Consider the following 19,437-nt stretch of genomic DNA (forward strand, 5'->3'; position numbering starts at 1 on the left):
CAAAACAACATGTTCGTAGTCAGTAATATAATATACAAATAAAAATGTACATAATATTTCGCTTTATCGATTTAACATTGAATGTTATAAAAAACCAAGTTGTATATCCAAGAGGTTACATTAAACAGGAGTTTCATGGTAAAATTTAAAAGCTTTCAACATATTTATATGTACAAACAAAAATAAAAAAATAACTTACCAAAGTTAAGAGAAATTATCCATTTCTTTCTTCCATAATTACGATCTTACTTGCCAGGCAATGTTGAGGCACTTGTAGTGCCAACATGTTGCCCACGATCATGCGTAAGAGGCGGCAATAAAGTTGCAATTAAGAACGAAAAAAAAAACTTAATAGTGATAAGATAAGAACTGGCTTATCAAACAGCAAAGAGAGGGAATCGGTTTTGGCCATTTGGAGCTCCTCAGTTGGCTCCCGTTCCTCTTTTCGAATAGACGTTGGTGTGGTCTTAACGCGGCTAAGATGCCATCGACCCAGGGCCACTAACAAAAGTAATCAATAACCAATACAACAAACGAGTGACGTGAAGTGAAGTGAACACAACCGAATCCGAAATCGAATACGAATATGGCGCAAAATACCCGCAACTCCGATTTATCGCAGATAGCAGTCAATGCCAACAATATACCCGATGGTGGGTGACCTAAAAACGCAGCAAGATTTCGTACAACTTATTGAGCATTTTTTTTACCCCATCCAGACAGCGTCGATTGCGGGATCAAGGGGCTGGGCTGGTGCCGCGGTCCCGGATGCCAGAAATACGCCCGCCTGCGCACCTTCGTCCTGGTCCTGGCCATCTCGGGCACGCTCCAGGGCGCCTGCGAATCCTACTTCCGCGTTTCGGCCAAACAGGCCGCCTCCCAATTCGGCTACAGTCCGCTGCTAGTGGGTGAGTAAGCCGCATTATCGCAGAAACGGGAAAATGCCAACATGACCGGGGAAAGATAGCTGAGGTGCTGGCCCGGTTCTACGTGGAGATTTCAGTTCAGTTATCAGTTTTGCGATATTGTTGACGAAGGCCCCTGCGCTCTCTTTTTTTCCACCAGTTCCCATTAGTTTGGAATGCCCATACAACATTTTAAAAATACTTATTTATATTCGGTATATATTTATATAAATAGATGTATTTTCAAAACAATTTAGTAACTTTATGAAATAACACGTTTGCCTTCTGGAATTTTATTTACAACATGTGTTAAGATTGATATGATTTATAATCATGGCGGACATATATTAATACCCTTATTTTAGATTCCAAACTAAGATCCTTAACTTCATGGAACAATATGCCTTGTCTCATGGGCAAACTACTCAGCTTTGCTTCAATAAATTGTTTGTAATGCTATAAAGGTGGATAATAAAATTCGTCATCGTTGGAAGAGAGAGGCAATGCGTAATCGTAGAAAAAGTTAGGACGTATTAAACAAGTTTTTTTTTTTCTTGATAAAGAAAACAAAAATATTTCTTGACGGAAGTGGCTTTCCCTCAATTGAAGTTTCTCTTTAGGTATAGAAATACCATTGTCCACCGTTGAGTTACTCATACGTCATGTCGCCCTCAGTGAATGGGTTAGATAAGGCTTACCAGGGACTCACCAAAACATTTATACAACATTTTTATATATTTGTTATTATAAACCCACAGATTGGCTGCTGGTGGCCAGTGGATGCTTCCAGACTGTCTTTGCGTTGGCATTTGCTTACTGGGCGGACGTCTTTCATCCAATCAAGTGGCTGGTGGGAACTTTAATGCTGCAGGCAGTCACCTGTGTGGTGGCCGTGATTCCATCTATTATAAGCTTGTGAGTAATTTACAAAAGTAAACAAGACTAAAGCAAGACAGAATTCAATTATTTTGTTCAATGAAATATATTTTGGAACAGAACATTTCGAGAACCAAGTCAGTAACACAACAAAAAAAAAACTAAACTTGTTTTTAGCTTTATAATTTAAGTGGTATAAAATATAGTTCATTAGAAACGTAGTTACAAATAAATAAGCATTCTAATATTAACCCTACAAATAAATTTTTTAGTTTTTATAAGAAGGGTTCAATCAGGCGCACCTTTTTATAGCACTATATTGTTACATTAATTATTTTTTAATTTATTTATACTTTAAATTACCAAAGAACTATTTTAAAATATTTATATTATAAGTTGTTCAGTATTTTAATAAGAAAATTCAGTTGTTGACAAGCGATTTCTAATTTAACTATGCTAGTATTTAATTGGCAATTCAAAATTATATATAGTCTGCTTTGGTTTTTTTCTTAGTCTTCCAAATCTTCTTTAAGATTTAAATTTTTTGCGTCTACCTATGCTAATTTTCAACAAATTATTCCAGTTCCGAGGGCAGCAAGGCGAAGGACGCCCTGCTGGATGCCAATCTGTGCGCCACATCGCTGGCGCAGTTCCAGAAACTGACGCTGACCGCGTCGCAGAGCAGCAGCCTCACTTTGGCCATGCTCTTCGTCCTGCAGCTGGCCTTGGGCATGGGCGGGCTGGCCTACTACACGCTGGGGGTCAGCTACATCGACGACAACTCCCTGTCGCAGGACAGTCCGGCGGTGATAGCGGCCACCCTGGCAGCCCGTGTCTTTGGCCAGCAGGCGGGCTCCTTCCTCGTCCTGGGAGTGGGCCTGACCCACGTGGGCTGGTGGCTCGGCTGGGTGATACTGGCGCCCTTCATCTTTGTGGGTGCCGTGCTGCTGGGACTGTTTCCCAAGCGTCTGCCCAAGACGGTCATCCACCAAGCTGCCCAGCGGATCATCGAGCAGTCGAACATGCGCCACTTTGGCAGCCAGTTTTCCACCTACCTGGATGATGCCGATTTCTGGCCCTCGCTGAAGCGGCTCTTCAACAACCGCCTGCTCATGTTCAACCTGCTGAGCCTGATGTGTGTGCAGAGTGCGGTGGTAAACTATGGCCTGCAGGAGGAGAGCTACCTGCAGAGCAGGTTCTTCCTGCCCTACAACGAACAGGATGGATTGACGGCCGAGTGGAGGTCGGCGTTCGTCTCCTACTTCCTCAAACCGCCAGTGATGGCGGTGGGAATGCTGATCAGTGGCCTGGTCATCTCGAAGGCTAAGCTATCCGCTCGCAAAATCACCGGCATCAATGTGGCCCTCGGCATCCATCTGGTGGCCATCTTCGTGGGCCTGATCTTCGTCCAGTGCGACGTGGGCGCCATTGCCGGCGTGGAGGGTGGCAAGTTGAAGCAGCCCTACTGCTCCAGCCAGTGCCTGTGCACGCCCACCGCCTTCATGCCCGTCTGTCCGGAGAGCAGCTCCGTCACCTACTTCTCGCCCTGCTACGCGGGCTGCACCAGGCAGACGTCCATCAACAGCTTCCAGCTCTTCGAGGGCTGCAGCTGCAGCGGCGACCAGTCGCTGAACGCCACCGGCCAGATGAGAGCCACCGCGGGCGCTTGCAGCGCCGACAGCTGCCAGTCGGCCATCATCATCTTCCAGATCATGAGCATCTCGGCGGCCTTCCTGCTGGGCGTTGGCACCATCGGCAAGACGTTGATCACCCTGCGCGCTGTCCTGCCGCAGGACAAATCCTTGGCCCTGGCCTTTGAGGTGATGATCGTGGGACTGTTCGCCTATGTGCCGGTGCATCTAAGCTACGACATTGTAACGCGTAAGTGTCGAAATTCAAGGGTTTTTCCCACCACTGAAATCTTAGAAAAAATACATTCAAAGAACAAAGACAGAAATAACAAGAAAGAAAGACAGCATCGGCAAGCCGAAGTTTATATACCCTTGCAGCTATTACCAAATTTAAAAATTCTTTAAGACATCGAAGTATTGAATTATATGTGAAAACGTTTAAAAACATTGAAGCCATGATTGAATCATTCGATCGTTCTAATGGCAGCCATATGATATCGTTTTCCGATTTAAATAATATTAAAACCGAAGTTTTAAATTACTAAACCATTACTATTTCCAAATTAAAATACAAAAAATTAGAGAAGTTACAGTTTTTGTTTAATTTATTTTTTTTTTCCGATTGTTTTCATGGGAGCTATATGATACAGTCAATCGATTTTGAAAAAAAAACTTAAGACGTAGTTCTAAAATAATAAGTTATTACTATGTACCGAAGAACCAACAGAACAAATTAAAAATAGCAAAGCTTTATTTTATTGCTCTTACTAGCCGCCATTAAAATGTTGAGAGAGATGATAATGAGATTAGAGAGATGATAATTAGTTAGTAGTTCTTATTAGATAGATATAGTTATATTTATCTTTAAAATATACTTTATAACAAGTTTTACGAATTTTAAATTTATTTTAAATTTTCGATTATTATCTTTTTATCAAAAATTATTATTATTTATCTTTTTATTTAAAAGCTTTAAATTTAGCACACCTTTATAAATACACTATATGTTTAAAATAATTACTATTTAATTTATTTATACTTATCCCGTTCCAATCTTCCTGCACAGGTTCCACCTGCGTCTATTGGGCTCCCAACTACGAGCGCTGTCTGCTGCGGGAGACGCCCAAGCATGGCAACATCCTGGATATCCTGACTGCCTCGTTGATCCTGGCCAGTGTGCTCTTCGACATTCTCGTGTACATCTTTGCCAAGGGATTGAATCTGTACAATTGCAAGGTGACGGACACCAATTACACTCCATCTCTGTATGCACCGATTCCGCATGAGGATACGACTACGTCACCGAGTGCTCCTCGTGGCGGAAGTCCCGTGACGACCACGACCACTTCATCGCCCATGCAACGCAGGAATGCTCCGGCAGAACTACCCCAAACCCAGGCTGCTGTCTTCAGGAATCCCAGTTCGGTGACGACCTCGTCGGGCGGAGCTCAGAGCATTGTGGAGCCCGGCGAGAATGGAGTGACCTACGCACAGGTGGTGTTCCCACCCGATAGACGCAAGCCAGATGACGGCAGCACCAGTCCCAAGCGGATGGCTGTCCCAGCTAATGTTCCACTGCATCTTCTCTCCGAGTCGGACGTTCGCAGCCAGTTGGGCAACCTGAAGTCCTTTAATCCCCCCAAGCAGGAGGCCGACAGGGGTCGGGATACAGTTGACACCGACGACGTGGTGGTCACCCAACCACAGGCACATGTTCAACCGCAGGTCCAAACAGTGCTCCCACTGGTCCAACCTCAAGTTCAGGAGGAGAGCTCGCCAATTATCAGAGAACTGCAGCCCAGCCATCCAGGTCAACCTGATGACGCCAGACCACAAAGCCCCGAAACGGATTTCTAAAGAGGCCAAGGCCACACAAAGTATTGTAAACTGTTTTTATAACATTCCCTAGCTTAAGAACGATCCGATGTGCCAAGACAAATCACTTGAACAAATAAATTTATTTTCATTGCATTGTGAAACCATCTCGGTTAAAAGAAATAGATTTATTTGCTTTTGTTAAATTTGCTAATATATGACTCTTTTAAAATATAATCTGAAAATATCAAGTGAAAATTTGCAAGACTGTGGAAGATATAGCTGAGTAAGGGTGAAATCCACAGGCGTTTCCGGAAGCTTGAGACTTTAGAAGGCTTCAAATGAACTTTAGAATTCACTTTGTTTCAGTCATGTTACTGCTGCAAAGCTTTGAGATATCAGCTTGTGGAAGGAATCCCGTCCAGGCTATAATAGTGCGAAACGGTTCTCTGTTCAAATGGGTTATGATCCGCACATTGTTCTTCTTTCCATGAATGGTGTCCACCCGACGACCTCGCAGGTGATCCAGTACCATCTGCCCACGGGTGTGAACACCGCATAGCTCCACAGTGGCATGGTACTCCAGTTGCTCGGCAATCATAGCCTCTGGGAAGAGATAGGTGGCTGCCAGAGCGGCGTCGGGATTGAGCCACTTCTTAATGCCTCGTGGCACCATCATTGTTCGCTCCACTCTGGTCAGCAGTTCCACAAAGGGATGGTCCACCGACCCCAGCACATTAAGCCTCCAGTCGAGCGTCAAGTGAAAATCTTCATCAATGCTGGGTTCCCAGGGTAGGATCAACGGTGGTTCCCTTACTCGTTCCAAAGTAGTGTGTGCCGCCTCGGGATCCATCATGAAATTAAACTCAGCGCACTTCATTATGTTGCCCCGGCCATAGATATTTCCTCCCATGATGAGCACCCCACCAATCTTTTCCAGAAAACCATCACCATAGAGGTTAATGCAGTTGGCAAAGTTAGTAAGTGGGCCGCACAGAAGGAAGTCCACTTGTTTCGGATGCAAACAAGCCAACCGATACATGGCGTTAACGGCGTGCTCCTGCTGTAGTTGGCCCTGCAGATCATTAACTTCCGGATAGTTGCCCACATCCTTGAAGCCATCAATGCCATGGAAGCGTGAAGTATCGCGCCAAGTTCGGGGTATTATAGGATTTGCGCAGCCCTTAAAAACAGGTACCTATATGGGGGGAAATGGGAAATAGATTCGGAAAATGGCAGGGTTCATAAATAATTAAAATCTTCTATTAAGTTAAGTTTACATTTTGAATTTATCTAGACAGAATTTTTGTTAGTTAAACACTTACATCCTGTCTGTTCAGTAATTTGAGTATTCTTAGGGCATTCTGGGCTCCATTCTCCAAATCCGTGTTACCCTGAACACAAGTAATTGCAGCCAGTTTGTATCGTCTTCCCTCGGGCAAGGACAACTCTTCACCCCTTAGTAACATAGCCAGGGCCCAAGCATCATCCGAACCAATGTCGCAGTCAAAGACCACCAAGCGTTCCAAACTTTTCGATTCGTAGTCCATAACTGTGATTACCCAACCGTCATCGTGCACTTTTATATACTTTCAGTTACTTATATCTATCATTTAAACTGTTGGTTTGCGGTTTGCGGTTAAATTCACCAGCTTGGTTAATTAAAAAAAGGAATTACGATATCAGTCGTCAAATAGTTTTTTTTTTATAGCACAATGCGATAGGATTTATTCCATTTTTGTCTTAACAGTAAAAATTAAGACGTAATGCAAATAATCATTTATGCTTATATAAATCATCGTAGCCTAATCTTCGTTGCTTTATAGGCATACAAATCGGAAATATTTCTTTAAGCAAGGAATCTTTTCACATATGTAGAAAATGTCGCCATAAACTTAAAATAAGATGTTGTTATTAATATGGAAATTCATAATATAAAATCAATCATATTAAAATATAAGTTAACATTCTTTTATTTTAAATCGGTTTTATTTTTAATTATTTTTGAATAGATGGTTAAAATTTGCTGGATTTCTTTCCATGTGAATTGTGTAAAATTGGAGTAAAATAGTAATAATTCGTGCTACTCAATTTTAGGAAAGAAGGAAAACAAGAAAGGAAGCAATCTTCGGCAAGCCGAAGCCCTTGCAGCTATTGCAAAAACTTAATATATAACAAATTTAAAAACAGCAAATAGTCGTCCGATCCGGCTCGTTCCGACTTATAGAAAGACAACAAACGCGCGCCCAAAGCCAACAGCACCCGGTCACACTTATTCGACGAAGTTATCGAACGCCGATAACCATCGACCAATAACCCGATTACTCAAAGCGGGATTATCGGCGCCTATATAAGCGGAGACACAGCCCCAAACCAGTCACTTGCGTTCCGACGATTCTCGAAGAAACATCAGCAAGGAGGAACATCCGGGTAATTGTTCTGGTAGATTTCGATTTTAAGTCGGCTCTACGATCTGGTGAGGATCACCGACGCCCTGTGTGGTTTTGGAATCGACGACGTGAAGCAGCAACACCAAGCAGTGCAACACACGGCCCTTCCCTAGCGCCGATCCCGCACACAAAGCAGTGCAATACTCAACAAGTTGTGATATACTCGGCTCTTCCGCAGCGTCGGTATCACTCAGCAAGCAGTCCACACTCGGCCCTTCAGCAGCGCCGACGTCAACTCAGCAAGCAGTACCACACCCGCCCATCCCATAGCGCCGATATAATTATAATTAGAAACGTAGGACTACGTACTAACCGTACTATTAAATATAACCATACTTTGTAACGTTCGATTTGTGTTATTCTTTAGGGAAAGGGAGGTAAACCGATCTAAAGAGGAAATAAATTTCTGGCCAGGCGGCGAGCTATACCGCCTCCCGAAACAGGGTCGTTACACTTTATAGGGTTGGAGATGTCTCCTACTGCGTTGCAAACTTCTGACTGAAATTATAATACCCTCTGCAAGGGTTTAAAAATCATATGAGTGTAACCGAATATATTAAATGGTGTAGTGCACAAAGTGGCAAGAAATGAAATGCAGTTCAGAATTACGGTTTGAATTTTATTAAAATCAGAAAACGTACCATATAGCTGCCATAGAAACTATCGAATATCTGAGCTGCAAATCATCATAGCTTCAATGTTTTTAAACATAAATGCAAGAAAATCATAATTTTAATGTTTTCAAGAATATTTAATTTTTGCAATAGCTGCAAGGGTATATGAACTTTGGATTGCCGAAGTTTGCTTCCTTTCTTGTTTTTGATAAGTTTGCTTTTACAGTTTCTTGGCTTATCAAAAAAAAATTAACACTTTTCCTAAGTAGGTCTTATCAAAAGGTAAAAAGGTCTTATCAAAAAGGTCAATAGGCATTCCTTTTGATAAGACCTATTTAAGAAAAGTGTTAATTTTTTTGATAAGTTTACTTGTGCAGTTTCTTGGCTGTTATTGAATTATTGTAATGTCGACCGCTTAACTAGTGGGTCGGGTTTTTTTCGCTATCAAATTAAAACGGTTACCAAAAATGTCACCCACACACTTCGAAGGCTACCAGCTGGGAAACCTTCTGATCGAGGGCAAGACGAAGCAGGTGTACGATCTGCCTGATGAGCCAGGACTATGTCTGCTGCTGAGCAAGGATCGCATCACCGCTTTCGATGGGCTCAAGGCCCACGAACTTCAGGGCAAGGCGGCCATATCGAACACCACCAATGGACATGTTTTCCGATTGCTGAACAACGCCGGAATTCGCACCGCTTATGTAAAGCCGTGTGGCGAACGGGCCTTCATAGCCCGCAAGTGTCGGATGATACCCATCGAATGGGTGACGCGGCGCCTGGCCACCGGATCCTTCGTCCGGCTTAACCCCGAAGTTCCTGAGGGCTATCGATTTGCGCCGCCGAAACAGGAGACGTGCTTCAAGGATGATGCCAGCCACGATCCCCTGTGGTGCGACGAGCAAATCGTCCAAATTTGAACTCAATGGCCTGACAATTGGCCAGGACGAAGTGCAGATAATGCGCCGCTCGGCGCTACTCGTCTTTGAGATTCTCGAGAGATTTTGGCAAACGAGGAACTGCACCCTTGTCGACATGAAAGTGGAGTTCGGCGTGGCTGAAGATGGTAGCATACTATTAGCGGACATCATCGACTCGGACACGTGGCGCATTTGGCCGGCTGGTGACAAGAGCCTCATGGTGGATAAAACGGTCTACATTAATCTGACGTCCGTAACGAATAGCGATTTGGAGACCGTGAAACGCAACTATAGCTGGGTGGTCGAACAATTGTCGACTATTGTGCCGCCCAAGAAACACCGGGTGGTGGTCCTCATGGGCAGCGCATCCGATGTCACTCACGGCAAACAGATTTCCACCTGTTGTCGGTCATTGGGCTTGGATGTGGAGCTCCGTGTGTGTTCGTTTGACAAAGGTTCTGAGGAAGCGTTCCGTATTGTGCGGGAATATGAAGCGGCGATAAGTAACCTAGTTTTTGTCGCTGTCGATGGCAGATCCCACGGTTTGGGCACTGTGCTTGCGGGTAACTCCAGCTGTCCAGTTATAAATTGTCTGTCCGACTGCCTGAATCTGCCTTCTGGCATTGGTTTTGCCACAGTACCTAACCCGGAGGCAGCCGCCCTGCATGCGGCATCCATTCTTGGGCTGGACAACTTCATGGTGTGGTCCAAGTTGCAAGCCAGTCGGCTCGACAACTTCATCACCCTCATTAAAGCTGATAAGGAGATGCGCCGAACTTGCAACGTCTGAAAACTTGAAATCGTTTCTTATACTTTTGCAGAGAGTATCAACCACTAGACACGTTAGCGAACATTTCGGTTGATTACGTAAATAATGGTCTGCAGAACTTTGTTTTCAGCTAAACAAATATAAAAATAAAGACATAAGTCTATATACATAAAAACGTTTTGATTATAGCTGTAAGAGTTTATAATAGGCGGCCTGAAAGTTTGATGAAGTTTTAAGAAGCCGCTTTGTAAATACTTTTATAATTTTCAGGGATATCACACATGAAATAAGTACAGTTTCATGCAATGGAAGAGTTTCCTCGGACAGTTATGTTTAAAAGTATAATAAAAACAATAAGTTATATTTTAATGCCATACAAAAATGTAATGTATCATTTTTGTCAGTAAAATTGTAGTTAAATACACGAAGTAGGAAGAGTTACAAATATAATTGCATACTTTTTGGAGGGTTCAGCTTATGTACAATGTGCAAATAATGTATGTGTATGTAGTAAAGAGATAAAAAATTTTTTATACGTTACGATTTGAAAAGTCAGCAATACGGATTTCGGTTTCCGTACCGCCTTCTAAAATAAAAAATGCATATAAATTGTTTGGTCAGAATTTAAGATATCAATCAAATTAAATTAAGACGACATTTTGAAATTAAAATAAAATATTACAAAAAAAAATCAGCTGGGCAAAATTTTTATTTTTAATTTTTCTGATGAAGAAATAGCGATAAGCCTGAGACTATTTCAGTTTGAGCCAGCGAACCCAACATCCATTTGCTGTCCCAAAGACTTATAACTAAGTTCCAAATTCGGCAGATGTCTTCGAAAAATCAATAAGAAGTCACTGGTAAGGTTATTTTGGTTTTCAATATAGTTTTATTTTTTCCTTTATTTTAATATAGTTTGCTTGTAGTTATTTGTTTAGATTTATTTTAATTATTTTTGCGCTTACAAACTAATTAATAAATTAATAGTTAGCTTAAAAAGAGGCTTAAATTGTAAAACTCATAGAAGAAAAACTAAACATGAAACGCATGATGATGATTTTCTAAATTGAATTAAAAAATCATAAAGGGAAAATACTTTCAACAGAATTACAATGGGATCGGGGGGGATGGCATTGGTCGTCCTTTTGTCCATTTGTCTGTCTGTTTGTCCGTCCGTTTGTCTGTCCGATCTGCCCTTCGGTTGGTTTGGCCCCGTAGACTGCTAGTTTTGGGCACTTCAGTTGGAGTATTATTTTTGGTTTTACTTCTCACGTTTTTCATCTTTCATTTGGATTGGTCCACACCAGAGTGGGACTTTAGTTTTTAGTACTTTCCACGCTAGCCTTAGACAATTTGAGTCTCCGCAGGCTGCATTGTGTGTGGCATTGGATCTTTGGGGCAGGTTTTGGTGCCCTGCCCCCAAACGAGTGCACTTAAGCATTACAAAACTCGGCGTCTACGGGGCGGCCAACTTCGGACATGGACAACTCTGGGAGGCGAGGGATCTCCTCTGGAGCTTTGCCCTTTAGCTATTCACACTTCCATCCTATGGCTGCAGCAGTTCAGCTTCTTTTCATGGATCATCTTTATGGGTTTGTCTGTCGTAGAGTGTGGGGGTGGGAAACAAAAAAGAAAATGTTGGAAAATCCTATAACAGATTTCGTTTAAACATCGAGAAATTTTCAAATTAAGATTAATGCAAAATTAACGACTAAATAGTTATAACAAAAATAGGACGAGGTTTTTTTCATCTTAAAAATGTAGCTTTTCATTTTGTTATTTTCGTGTTTTCATATTCCTTGCATTGGATCTCCATTATCGTGACTTTAGAAGTTTGTTCTCAATTTTAGTATTTAGTTTTACACAATATTTACAGATATATTTTGGTTTTCCGTTTTGCAGATAGTTTACGAGTTTAACAAACAATTTTGATAAGCTTTCGTTTTGTTTGGTTGTTGTTTTTTATCTTGTTTTTGAATAGCTATACAATCTTTAAAAATATAGCTTGAGAAATACTAGAATAACTACAATTTTCTACGTTTCTTGTTATCGCTTTGTTTAATTTGAAACATATTCATATTTATGATGTAGTTAATATGTGCTGTGTTCTTTTTCTTTACAGTAAAAGTAGTAATTAAAATTAAATTATAAAAATAGCAGCTGGCCTTTTCTTGTTTTGTTAAATTATATTTGTATTTATCGATCAAAGTTTAATATGTTTTGAAATTTGAATCCTACTTTCCTGTCCTTTACTTCTCTGGTTTGCTTATGTTTTTTACAATTTACATCTTATGTCTCTGACTGCACAATGCAAATTATCACATATTTTTTCAATAAATTTCCCTTCTGTTCTTCTCCTTCTTCTCTGTGTTTTCCCTGGCACTCTATTTCACTTTATCGATTTGTATTTCTGCATATTTTTTTTTCTCCTCTGGCTGAAATTCTACTTTCCTCAAGTATTATTTTGCAGCCAGTTCAGTAAGTTGTTGTGTTTTTCTGGGTGTGTTTGTTTATGATTTTCATGTTTTTTTTTTATTTGTAGCGTTAACAACGAGGAAACAAACGGGTAAACAAAAATAAAAAGTATTAAACAAAAAATGGAAGCGCAGCAGCGCAAGTTAAAATGAGTTCCTATACTCGTTCGAGTTAACAGCGGACGGTAACAGCGCCAGCCGCAGTCGCTGTTAGCGTGCAGTCTATCTGTGTTTTTTTTTTTTGTGTGTGTTTATATGGATGTGTGTGTACATATATGGGTGAGTGTGTAGTCTGTGTGTGGTGTGTTAAACAAATATCACAATCGAGAAATTAACAAAACGGCGGCTGCAGCAGCTTAACAGCCAGAAACAACATAACAGTCCTTAACTGCAGGTTAGCCAAACATGAACTTAACATGTTGGCATCTCTGCTGCTGCTGTTGTTGTTGTTAGTGGCCTAATACTTTCGCTGCTCTCCTCGGCCCCGTCTCCTTGGCTAAGAAAGAGACCAGGCTGAGTTTACATTACGGTTTTCATTCTTAAAAACGTTCATTTTCCCCCACATGCCGGAGCGTGGGCGCTTAAAAAACAAACACTGTGTTTTGGGCCACAGCACAGCTTAGGACATGGGACCGTTGGCTGTGGGTACCGCCGCTGCTGCCGCTGCTGCTGCTGCTGCTGCTGCCGCCACATGCTGCTGCTCCACCGCTACCGCTGACTCGACTGCACTGCCGCCGTTCTCGGCGCTGCCGTTGGGAATGGTCGTGGGCGCCACTGCGGACGCTGGACTGGTGGCAACTCCCGTCGCCGCACCGGCGGCCACCTGACCACCCTGCCCTGCCTGACCCGCGGCAGCGGCAACGGCACTCTGTACCGCCGGCGCCGCCTGAATGGCGGGCGTGGCCGGGGGAGCGGCCACTGCCGCAGGCTGCTGACTGCCAGCGATCTGGAGCTGCATCTGCAGCTGCTGCAGCGTCTCCTGCGGGATGTTCGACTTGAGAATGTTGTTCTCCAGCTCCAGCTTGTTGATCTTGTCCATCAGCTCGGAGATGCGCTCCTTCAGAACTTCCACCTCCTCGCGCACCGCTATCATGAGATGCGACTTGACCAGATCCTGAAAGTAAAGAGGCGAAAAAGTATGCGTAAGTAAGTTGTTTAACTCTGAAGTTGGCTTATGTTTATTAAAGATTATGATATCTTCATGTCCTGCTTTAATTAGCTTTTGAACTGACAAATCTTGTTAAAAATACTACTATATGTATATCAAAGACAATAAGCAGTTTAACACATTTCAACTGAACTGCATCATAATAAAAGTGACTTTATCTGCGGTTTACATTCCCAGTTTGCATACCCTTTGTAGTTGATCTCTCTTTGCCCAACAGATTAGCAGTACAACTAACATCCTGTTGCCGTTTGTAAAAAAAGCTTAACATGGGGCTGACTCATTCCTGAGTCTTAACATGGCCCACTACTTCTCGGGCCATTCATAAATCACATTTTGTGCCAGCGGCGAATGTTTGCCCAATGTGGCGTGTTCGCTTTATATATTTCGCTTTATTTGCTGTGTAATTGTAAATGGTTCCCCGAAGAATCAAATGCTTTCGTGTCATTGTCAATGCCACAGCCGCAGAACACGTCATCGAAACCGAAAACAAAAAAAAAAACCGAAACGCAACACACAGCACAACATCAACCGCTCACCTGGCTGACATCCCCATGCACCTTGTGAAAATTTAATAAACCTATTAAAGAGGCAGAAACGAAAACGCGTGCAGGCGGATAGAAAAATCGCACAGGCGTTTTTTTCGTTTTTTTGTGCATTTAACGGCACGTGTTCGCCTGAATTTTCCCATGTTTAATGTGAAATGTCAATAGAACGAATGCTCGTGGGTGGAAAAAGGAGGGGCATTGGCTTTGGGGAGGAAAGAAAGACGGCCTGCGGCAGTTCCGTTTCACGAAAGAGTTTTCTTTCTTTCTCGACTCTTCACTGCGATCTCTATAAATAGTCAGCTCGGATGCTTTCGTCGACGTCTTCACTTTCAACAATTTCTTTCGACATTTTCTTGTTGTTGTGGCCTGGTTTTTCAGGCACCACAAGAAATAAAAGTTGAAAGTAAAAATCTTACAAGGGAAAAAAAATTCAACAGAAGGATGTTATTACGTTAAAATCGAAGTAAGAAATCCGGTATGTCATTATGAAATATAATTGATAAAGAAATAACAATGCCTAAAATAAAAATGTAATTAAATATAGAACTCTGAACCGAGCAGTCGTTATTCCTACGCCATACTCATTAGTCATACTTCAAATTCTATACTATATACCATTAAAATTTATCTAGAGAGCATGAGGCATGGAACCCATCGGAAAGTCGCATGTTCTGGCACCAGTGCCAAAAACAATCATAAGAAATTATATTTTGCACGTTTTTCGCCTGTTTCGAGGCAAGCTAATAAATAATTTTATAAAAATACCAAATTGTATTTATAGAACCACACACATTCCCTCGCTTGACCAAAATTAGAAGTCAAAGAAAAATCAATTTGATAAAACTCGTAGCAGACAGGAATTGGTGAGCAAAAAAGCAACTGACAACAATGGCAACCGCATTTAACAAATGCAAACCGGTTGATACCACTTTGCCTTGTTAACAATGAGGTGCAAAAAAGCACAAAAAAAAACAAATGAACGCGAAATATGGCATATAAGGGAGAGCCACGGGCGGCGTTTCATTAAATTGTTGTTCAAAAACGAAGGCAGGTGTGCCTCAATTTCTGTTTTTCTACCACTCAATCAGATTTTTGCACCATCTCAGGGGGATTAGAGAAAATCTCAGCAGATAGGCTTAGGGGTTATTTCCTAAAAAGATAACTTCGTTTCAGGTAAGTGAAACAGAGGGGCAGCTCAGCCAGGGCACCACTTTAGAGTAAATAAATGCTAATTATACACACTCGGGTCGAGATACACACACCACACACACTAGGGCGGAGAAAAGAGAGACGTCTGGAGAAGCGGGTTGGATTGGGTTGGCTGGTGCCTTCTGAGGTCAGGTCACGCGCTTCTCCAGAGGTATCTCTGCTCTCGAAGTCTCTGTCCCATGCAGTTCTCAGTTCGTTTTTTCGGTTGCACTTCTCAAACAAACATGGCGACCACCGCGTTGAGGTTTTTTTTTTTTTGTTGTACACTTGTCGGGGGTCCTTAGGTAGAAATTATATTCCATTGTTGTGAAGAACAAAGGACTAAACTCCTCTTCTTTCGTTTGGTTCAAAGCAAAGGAAGTGGTTTCTCATTTTTTTTTTTTGCACTTAAGTTTGGTTATTTTTCAGCGAAAATAAATTGACAAGTGACAGCACAAGTAACGTAACGTGTTTCTTTTTTTTCGGTTGCCTTTGACGACATTGAAAAGTCGCCAGCAAATCGCCACGAAAACGCGCGCAGCCTCACGAAATTCGAACAAAAAATCAATAGAACTGCATCTAGTCAAGGTAAACTGGGGTTTTTTTTTTTTTTAAGGGGGTTTGCGAGGTATACATACTTTTGCATTGGGCACCATCACATAGCAGGGGCTGTCGTAGCCCTTCTGCCAGATCTCGTAGAGCCAATTCTCTGGCTGGCGGAGCGACATTGTGCCCATCATATTTGGCTTTGGATTTTTGGGTTTAATCGGGGGTTAAACGAATACGATTTTCTTTTTTGGTATCTTTTTCGGAGACTTTCTTCTCCCACTGTCGTCGCACTTTTCAAAAATTTCAGTCTGATCACAGTTGGGTAAATGTATATCTGTATTTTCACTTATTTTATTTCTTTCTTGTTTTTGTCTGGCCTTTTTCGGGCTGTGTTTGTATGGCAAAAGTTCAACTAAAACTGAATTTGCTGCTTAGCTTTTTGTGAGATTTACGAGACCGGCGCAGAGCTTTTGCAATATTGGAGCTTTTCTCGGCTTTATTTACTGCTTTTAGCGATTTGCGTCTGGTTAAAACGAATTAATATAATTCACGAGTGAGACTCCGGTTGGCTTGTTTTTTTAGGTTGTATAAAAAGTAATTGTTTTAGCAGTTTGTTTTTATTTTAGTATATTGAAACTGGAGCCAACTCTGGGCTGGCGATGTGGCGTGTAGCGAGCGAAACTGGCGACTGAACGTCTGCGTGCAATTAGCGCGGATTTTATATAAAATGGCAGCGCCTTTGAGTCAAAGAGAGCGCTATATCGCACTCTCATTGCGCACTAACTCAGCCGCTCTGCGGCTCGGCTCTCTTCTGTATCCGTATCTGTATCTGGCCGTTTGTCCATCAGCATTTGCCCGATACAAAGATACTGAGATACTTCGACTCTCTGTTTGTTTTGACGCACCACTCTTCCCCCTTGTTTTCTCATCAATTTACAAAGACTTCATCTATGCATTTATATATATACATATATATATATTTGGCTTTCGGGCTGCTCATTTGCCAAAATGTTTGACAGAATTTCAGAACAGCCAGCCGCCAGCCGGTTTTTTGTTATTTAAAAAATATACATACATATGTTTTTTTCAGCCTCTGCGACGCAAAAACTTTACGACACTTTTGTTTATCACTCGCTCGCTCACCCGCTCTCCCGCTCGCTCTTTATTTCATTTTATTTCGGTTTTATTTTTTGGTGGGACGTTCTTGTAGATACTTTTTCGCTTGCCACGCGGTGGTTTTCGGTTACTTTGGCATTTCTTCGGGTGGGGTGGGTTTTCTTACCTTTTGCGCATTGCGTTTTCCCTCTAACCGCATTAAGTCGGTTCAAGTAAACAGTAAACAAAATTTCTCGATACATTTCAAAACTTTACATAATTATGGTGCTGAATTGTCAGTGTTGCATTCAGATATAATCGTATTTTAGTGGTTTCCATACAAATGAAATGCACAAGTAGTTTCTGAAGAAGTCACATTGATTTTTATAGTAAATATACAACAAAAATACAAGTAAAGATATTCATTTCTTTATACAAAGCAAACCGTTGTTTCTGTATTGAAGCAAAACATTTTAGCCTTAAAAATATTCTAGTAAAATTGTTATTGCATATAACCTAAGCCTTGACACACAATACAAGCTCCCTTTAGAAGTGAAAAATGGCTGAAAAAATTCAAGGGCTTCAAATAATCAGAAAGGAAGAGCCCGCAGAACAAAATGTAAAAAACAAAACAAAAATGAGCAGAACTTGAACGAAACGTATCGATTTCATGCGCATGTTGAAGGAAGCGCTTTTTGTCAATCCATACACGCCATATAGATTTCGATCTATATAGGAACCTACAATACGCTTGACGAACGGCAAGCAACGCATCAACAATTGTTTAACGAAAAATGAAACAAACATCCGCGTTCAAAATATAAAAGACAAATAAAAGAAAACAATATTTTTAGTAGCCACCGCCAGAGAAAACAGCAATTAAGTGCACATTTAAATAAACAAATGTTCTGCTGTAAAATAACTTGTCAACAATCGTAGGTTGTCAGGAAGAGAAGTTTCTTAATGGCTACGCAAACTGCGTAGATGGGATATCGAGTTGGAATTTCAATGGGTTGGGCTGTGGTGGGGAGTTCTGGGTGGGTGCTTTTGGATGGAGGAGTTGCGTTTCGGAAGCTTGAAGTGATGAGTGAAGAGGGGCCTTTATTTTGAGGAATTGCTAATTGCTTGAATGGAGAATTACAGTTCCGGATTTTAAAATGGAAAAAAAACGTATACATTTGACTTTGAAAGTAGTTTGAATATGATACCTAAAAAAGTAATACTCCATATTTCTGGATATGTAGCTCTTATCCAAAAAAAAGAAATTGATAAGTTATCAAATTTTAAAAGTAAAAAGTTAAGCGGTTATATGATAGGTCCGACTAGCTTATCATTGATATCAACATTATCTTGTTATGTTTATCAGTTTAAGTTAACCTAAGCTCTAGCAAAAAACCTGGCAATCACATCGGAAAATTCTGAAAGCAATTCAAAAAACTTTCCTATATGGCTGGCTTTTGTCAGTTCTAACAGCTTTTCTGTACACACAGATTTAGCGTGCATTTGTTGACGACTGTATATGTAAACAATGTTCATTAAAGTGCCACATATATTGCATACAAATTCAAGCAACAAAAACAATGCACATTCTTTGTTTCTGTATTTGTGTTTTGAATCAACAAATGAAAATTTCGAAATCGTCGCCGCGTCTGGCAATCAATAAAAATTGAAACACAACTAGAGGGGGTGGTGCGAGCGAGAGGGAGGTCGAGATAGAGCGAGAAAGCAACAATAACAAGTCCAAATGTTTTGTAATAGCCTGACCACATCCCAAAGAGGGGTAAAAAGGGAGTGAGCGGTGGAAATCACCACCCCCTTCTTTTTACACACTCATAATATATTTGTACACATGCGGAAAAGTTATAAAATATTTGAAAAATCTATAAAAATCAAAAGTCCGAGTCGAGGAGAAAGAAAAGGCGTGTGGAAAATTACAGCATTTGTGTTGTTGACTTCGTTGTTGATTTTCGCACGCCCCCAACACGTGTTCGCATGTGTTGGATTTTGATGGGTGTGGTGGGCAATATCGTGTGTAATTTAAAGCGATATCAAATATTTTTAATATTTAAAAGAACAATTTGGTTTTTTATTCCTCAAAACGGTTTTGATAAAAAAATGTTTTATTTACAGCTACAAAATCTCTTTACAGAATTAGAAATAGTTGATACTTTATAGTTAACAACTAAATGCCGATTTCTTTTCAAATATAATAACGATACCATCGCATATAATATGGATATGAATGCTGGCATTTTTAGCGTTGTACATATATTGGAGATGAAGAGCGTGTCTCGCATGTAATACAATTAATTCTGATTCATTTAATGGTGCGTGTCATACATTTAGATGATCACCGGAGAAAAGTTAACGTTTGGTGTGTGGGAAAATTTGTAGATTTAATGGCAATTGTTTTTGTAGATAGTTTGACTGGACTTTGA

General features: G+C 41.1%; 4 protein-coding genes across 13 annotated transcripts in view; 2 read left to right on the forward strand and 2 right to left on the reverse strand.

The window, feature by feature from the left end:
- The first annotated feature begins 413 nt into the window (after positions 1 to 413).
- LOC128261926 (solute carrier organic anion transporter family member 2B1) lies at positions 414 to 5,410 on the forward strand. The gene is made up of 5 exons (XM_052995872.1): positions 414 to 653; positions 720 to 908; positions 1,664 to 1,820; positions 2,365 to 3,662; positions 4,479 to 5,410. Exons 1-5 carry the CDS (start codon positions 587 to 589, stop codon positions 5,267 to 5,269), a joined length of 2,502 nt encoding a protein of 833 aa, XP_052851832.1. The 5' UTR covers positions 414 to 586; the 3' UTR covers positions 5,270 to 5,410.
- A 150-nt stretch (positions 5,411 to 5,560) lies between these two features.
- LOC128261927 (pyrimidine-specific ribonucleoside hydrolase RihA) lies at positions 5,561 to 7,001 on the reverse strand. The gene is made up of 2 exons (XM_052995873.1): positions 6,553 to 7,001; positions 5,561 to 6,425 (listed from the first exon to the last, which is right to left on the reverse strand). Exons 1-2 carry the CDS (start codon positions 6,775 to 6,777, stop codon positions 5,583 to 5,585), a joined length of 1,068 nt encoding a protein of 355 aa, XP_052851833.1. The 5' UTR covers positions 6,778 to 7,001; the 3' UTR covers positions 5,561 to 5,582.
- Positions 7,002 to 8,595: 1,594 nt separating this feature from the next.
- On the forward strand, positions 8,596 to 10,759 carry LOC128261524 (bifunctional phosphoribosylaminoimidazole carboxylase/phosphoribosylaminoimidazole succinocarboxamide synthetase-like). The gene is given in 2 exon segments (XM_052995260.1): positions 8,596 to 9,201; positions 9,203 to 10,759. Coding segments are annotated over 2 exon segments (1,242 nt in total). The 5' UTR covers positions 8,596 to 8,758; the 3' UTR covers positions 10,002 to 10,759.
- An 87-nt stretch (positions 10,760 to 10,846) lies between these two features.
- Positions 10,847 to 19,437, reverse strand: part of LOC128262804 (protein bunched, class 1/class 3/D/E isoforms) — a 99,120-nt gene continuing 90,529 nt past the window's right edge. For 9 of the 10 annotated variants that reach the window (XM_052997319.1, XM_052997321.1, XM_052997318.1 and 6 more), the window contains one exon: positions 10,847 to 13,568. In XM_052997319.1, the coding sequence (XP_052853279.1) occupies positions 13,074 to 13,568 (495 nt within the window). In that variant the 3' untranslated portion in view covers positions 10,847 to 13,073. Of the gene's footprint in view, positions 13,569 to 15,993; positions 16,608 to 19,437 lie in introns of those variants that run through there. The other variant, XM_052997328.1, reaches the window with a different exon arrangement.

The sequence above is a fragment of the Drosophila gunungcola genome, unplaced genomic scaffold (assembly GCF_025200985.1).
Source record: "Drosophila gunungcola strain Sukarami unplaced genomic scaffold, Dgunungcola_SK_2 000001F, whole genome shotgun sequence".
NCBI lineage: Eukaryota > Metazoa > Arthropoda > Insecta > Diptera > Drosophilidae > Drosophila > Drosophila gunungcola.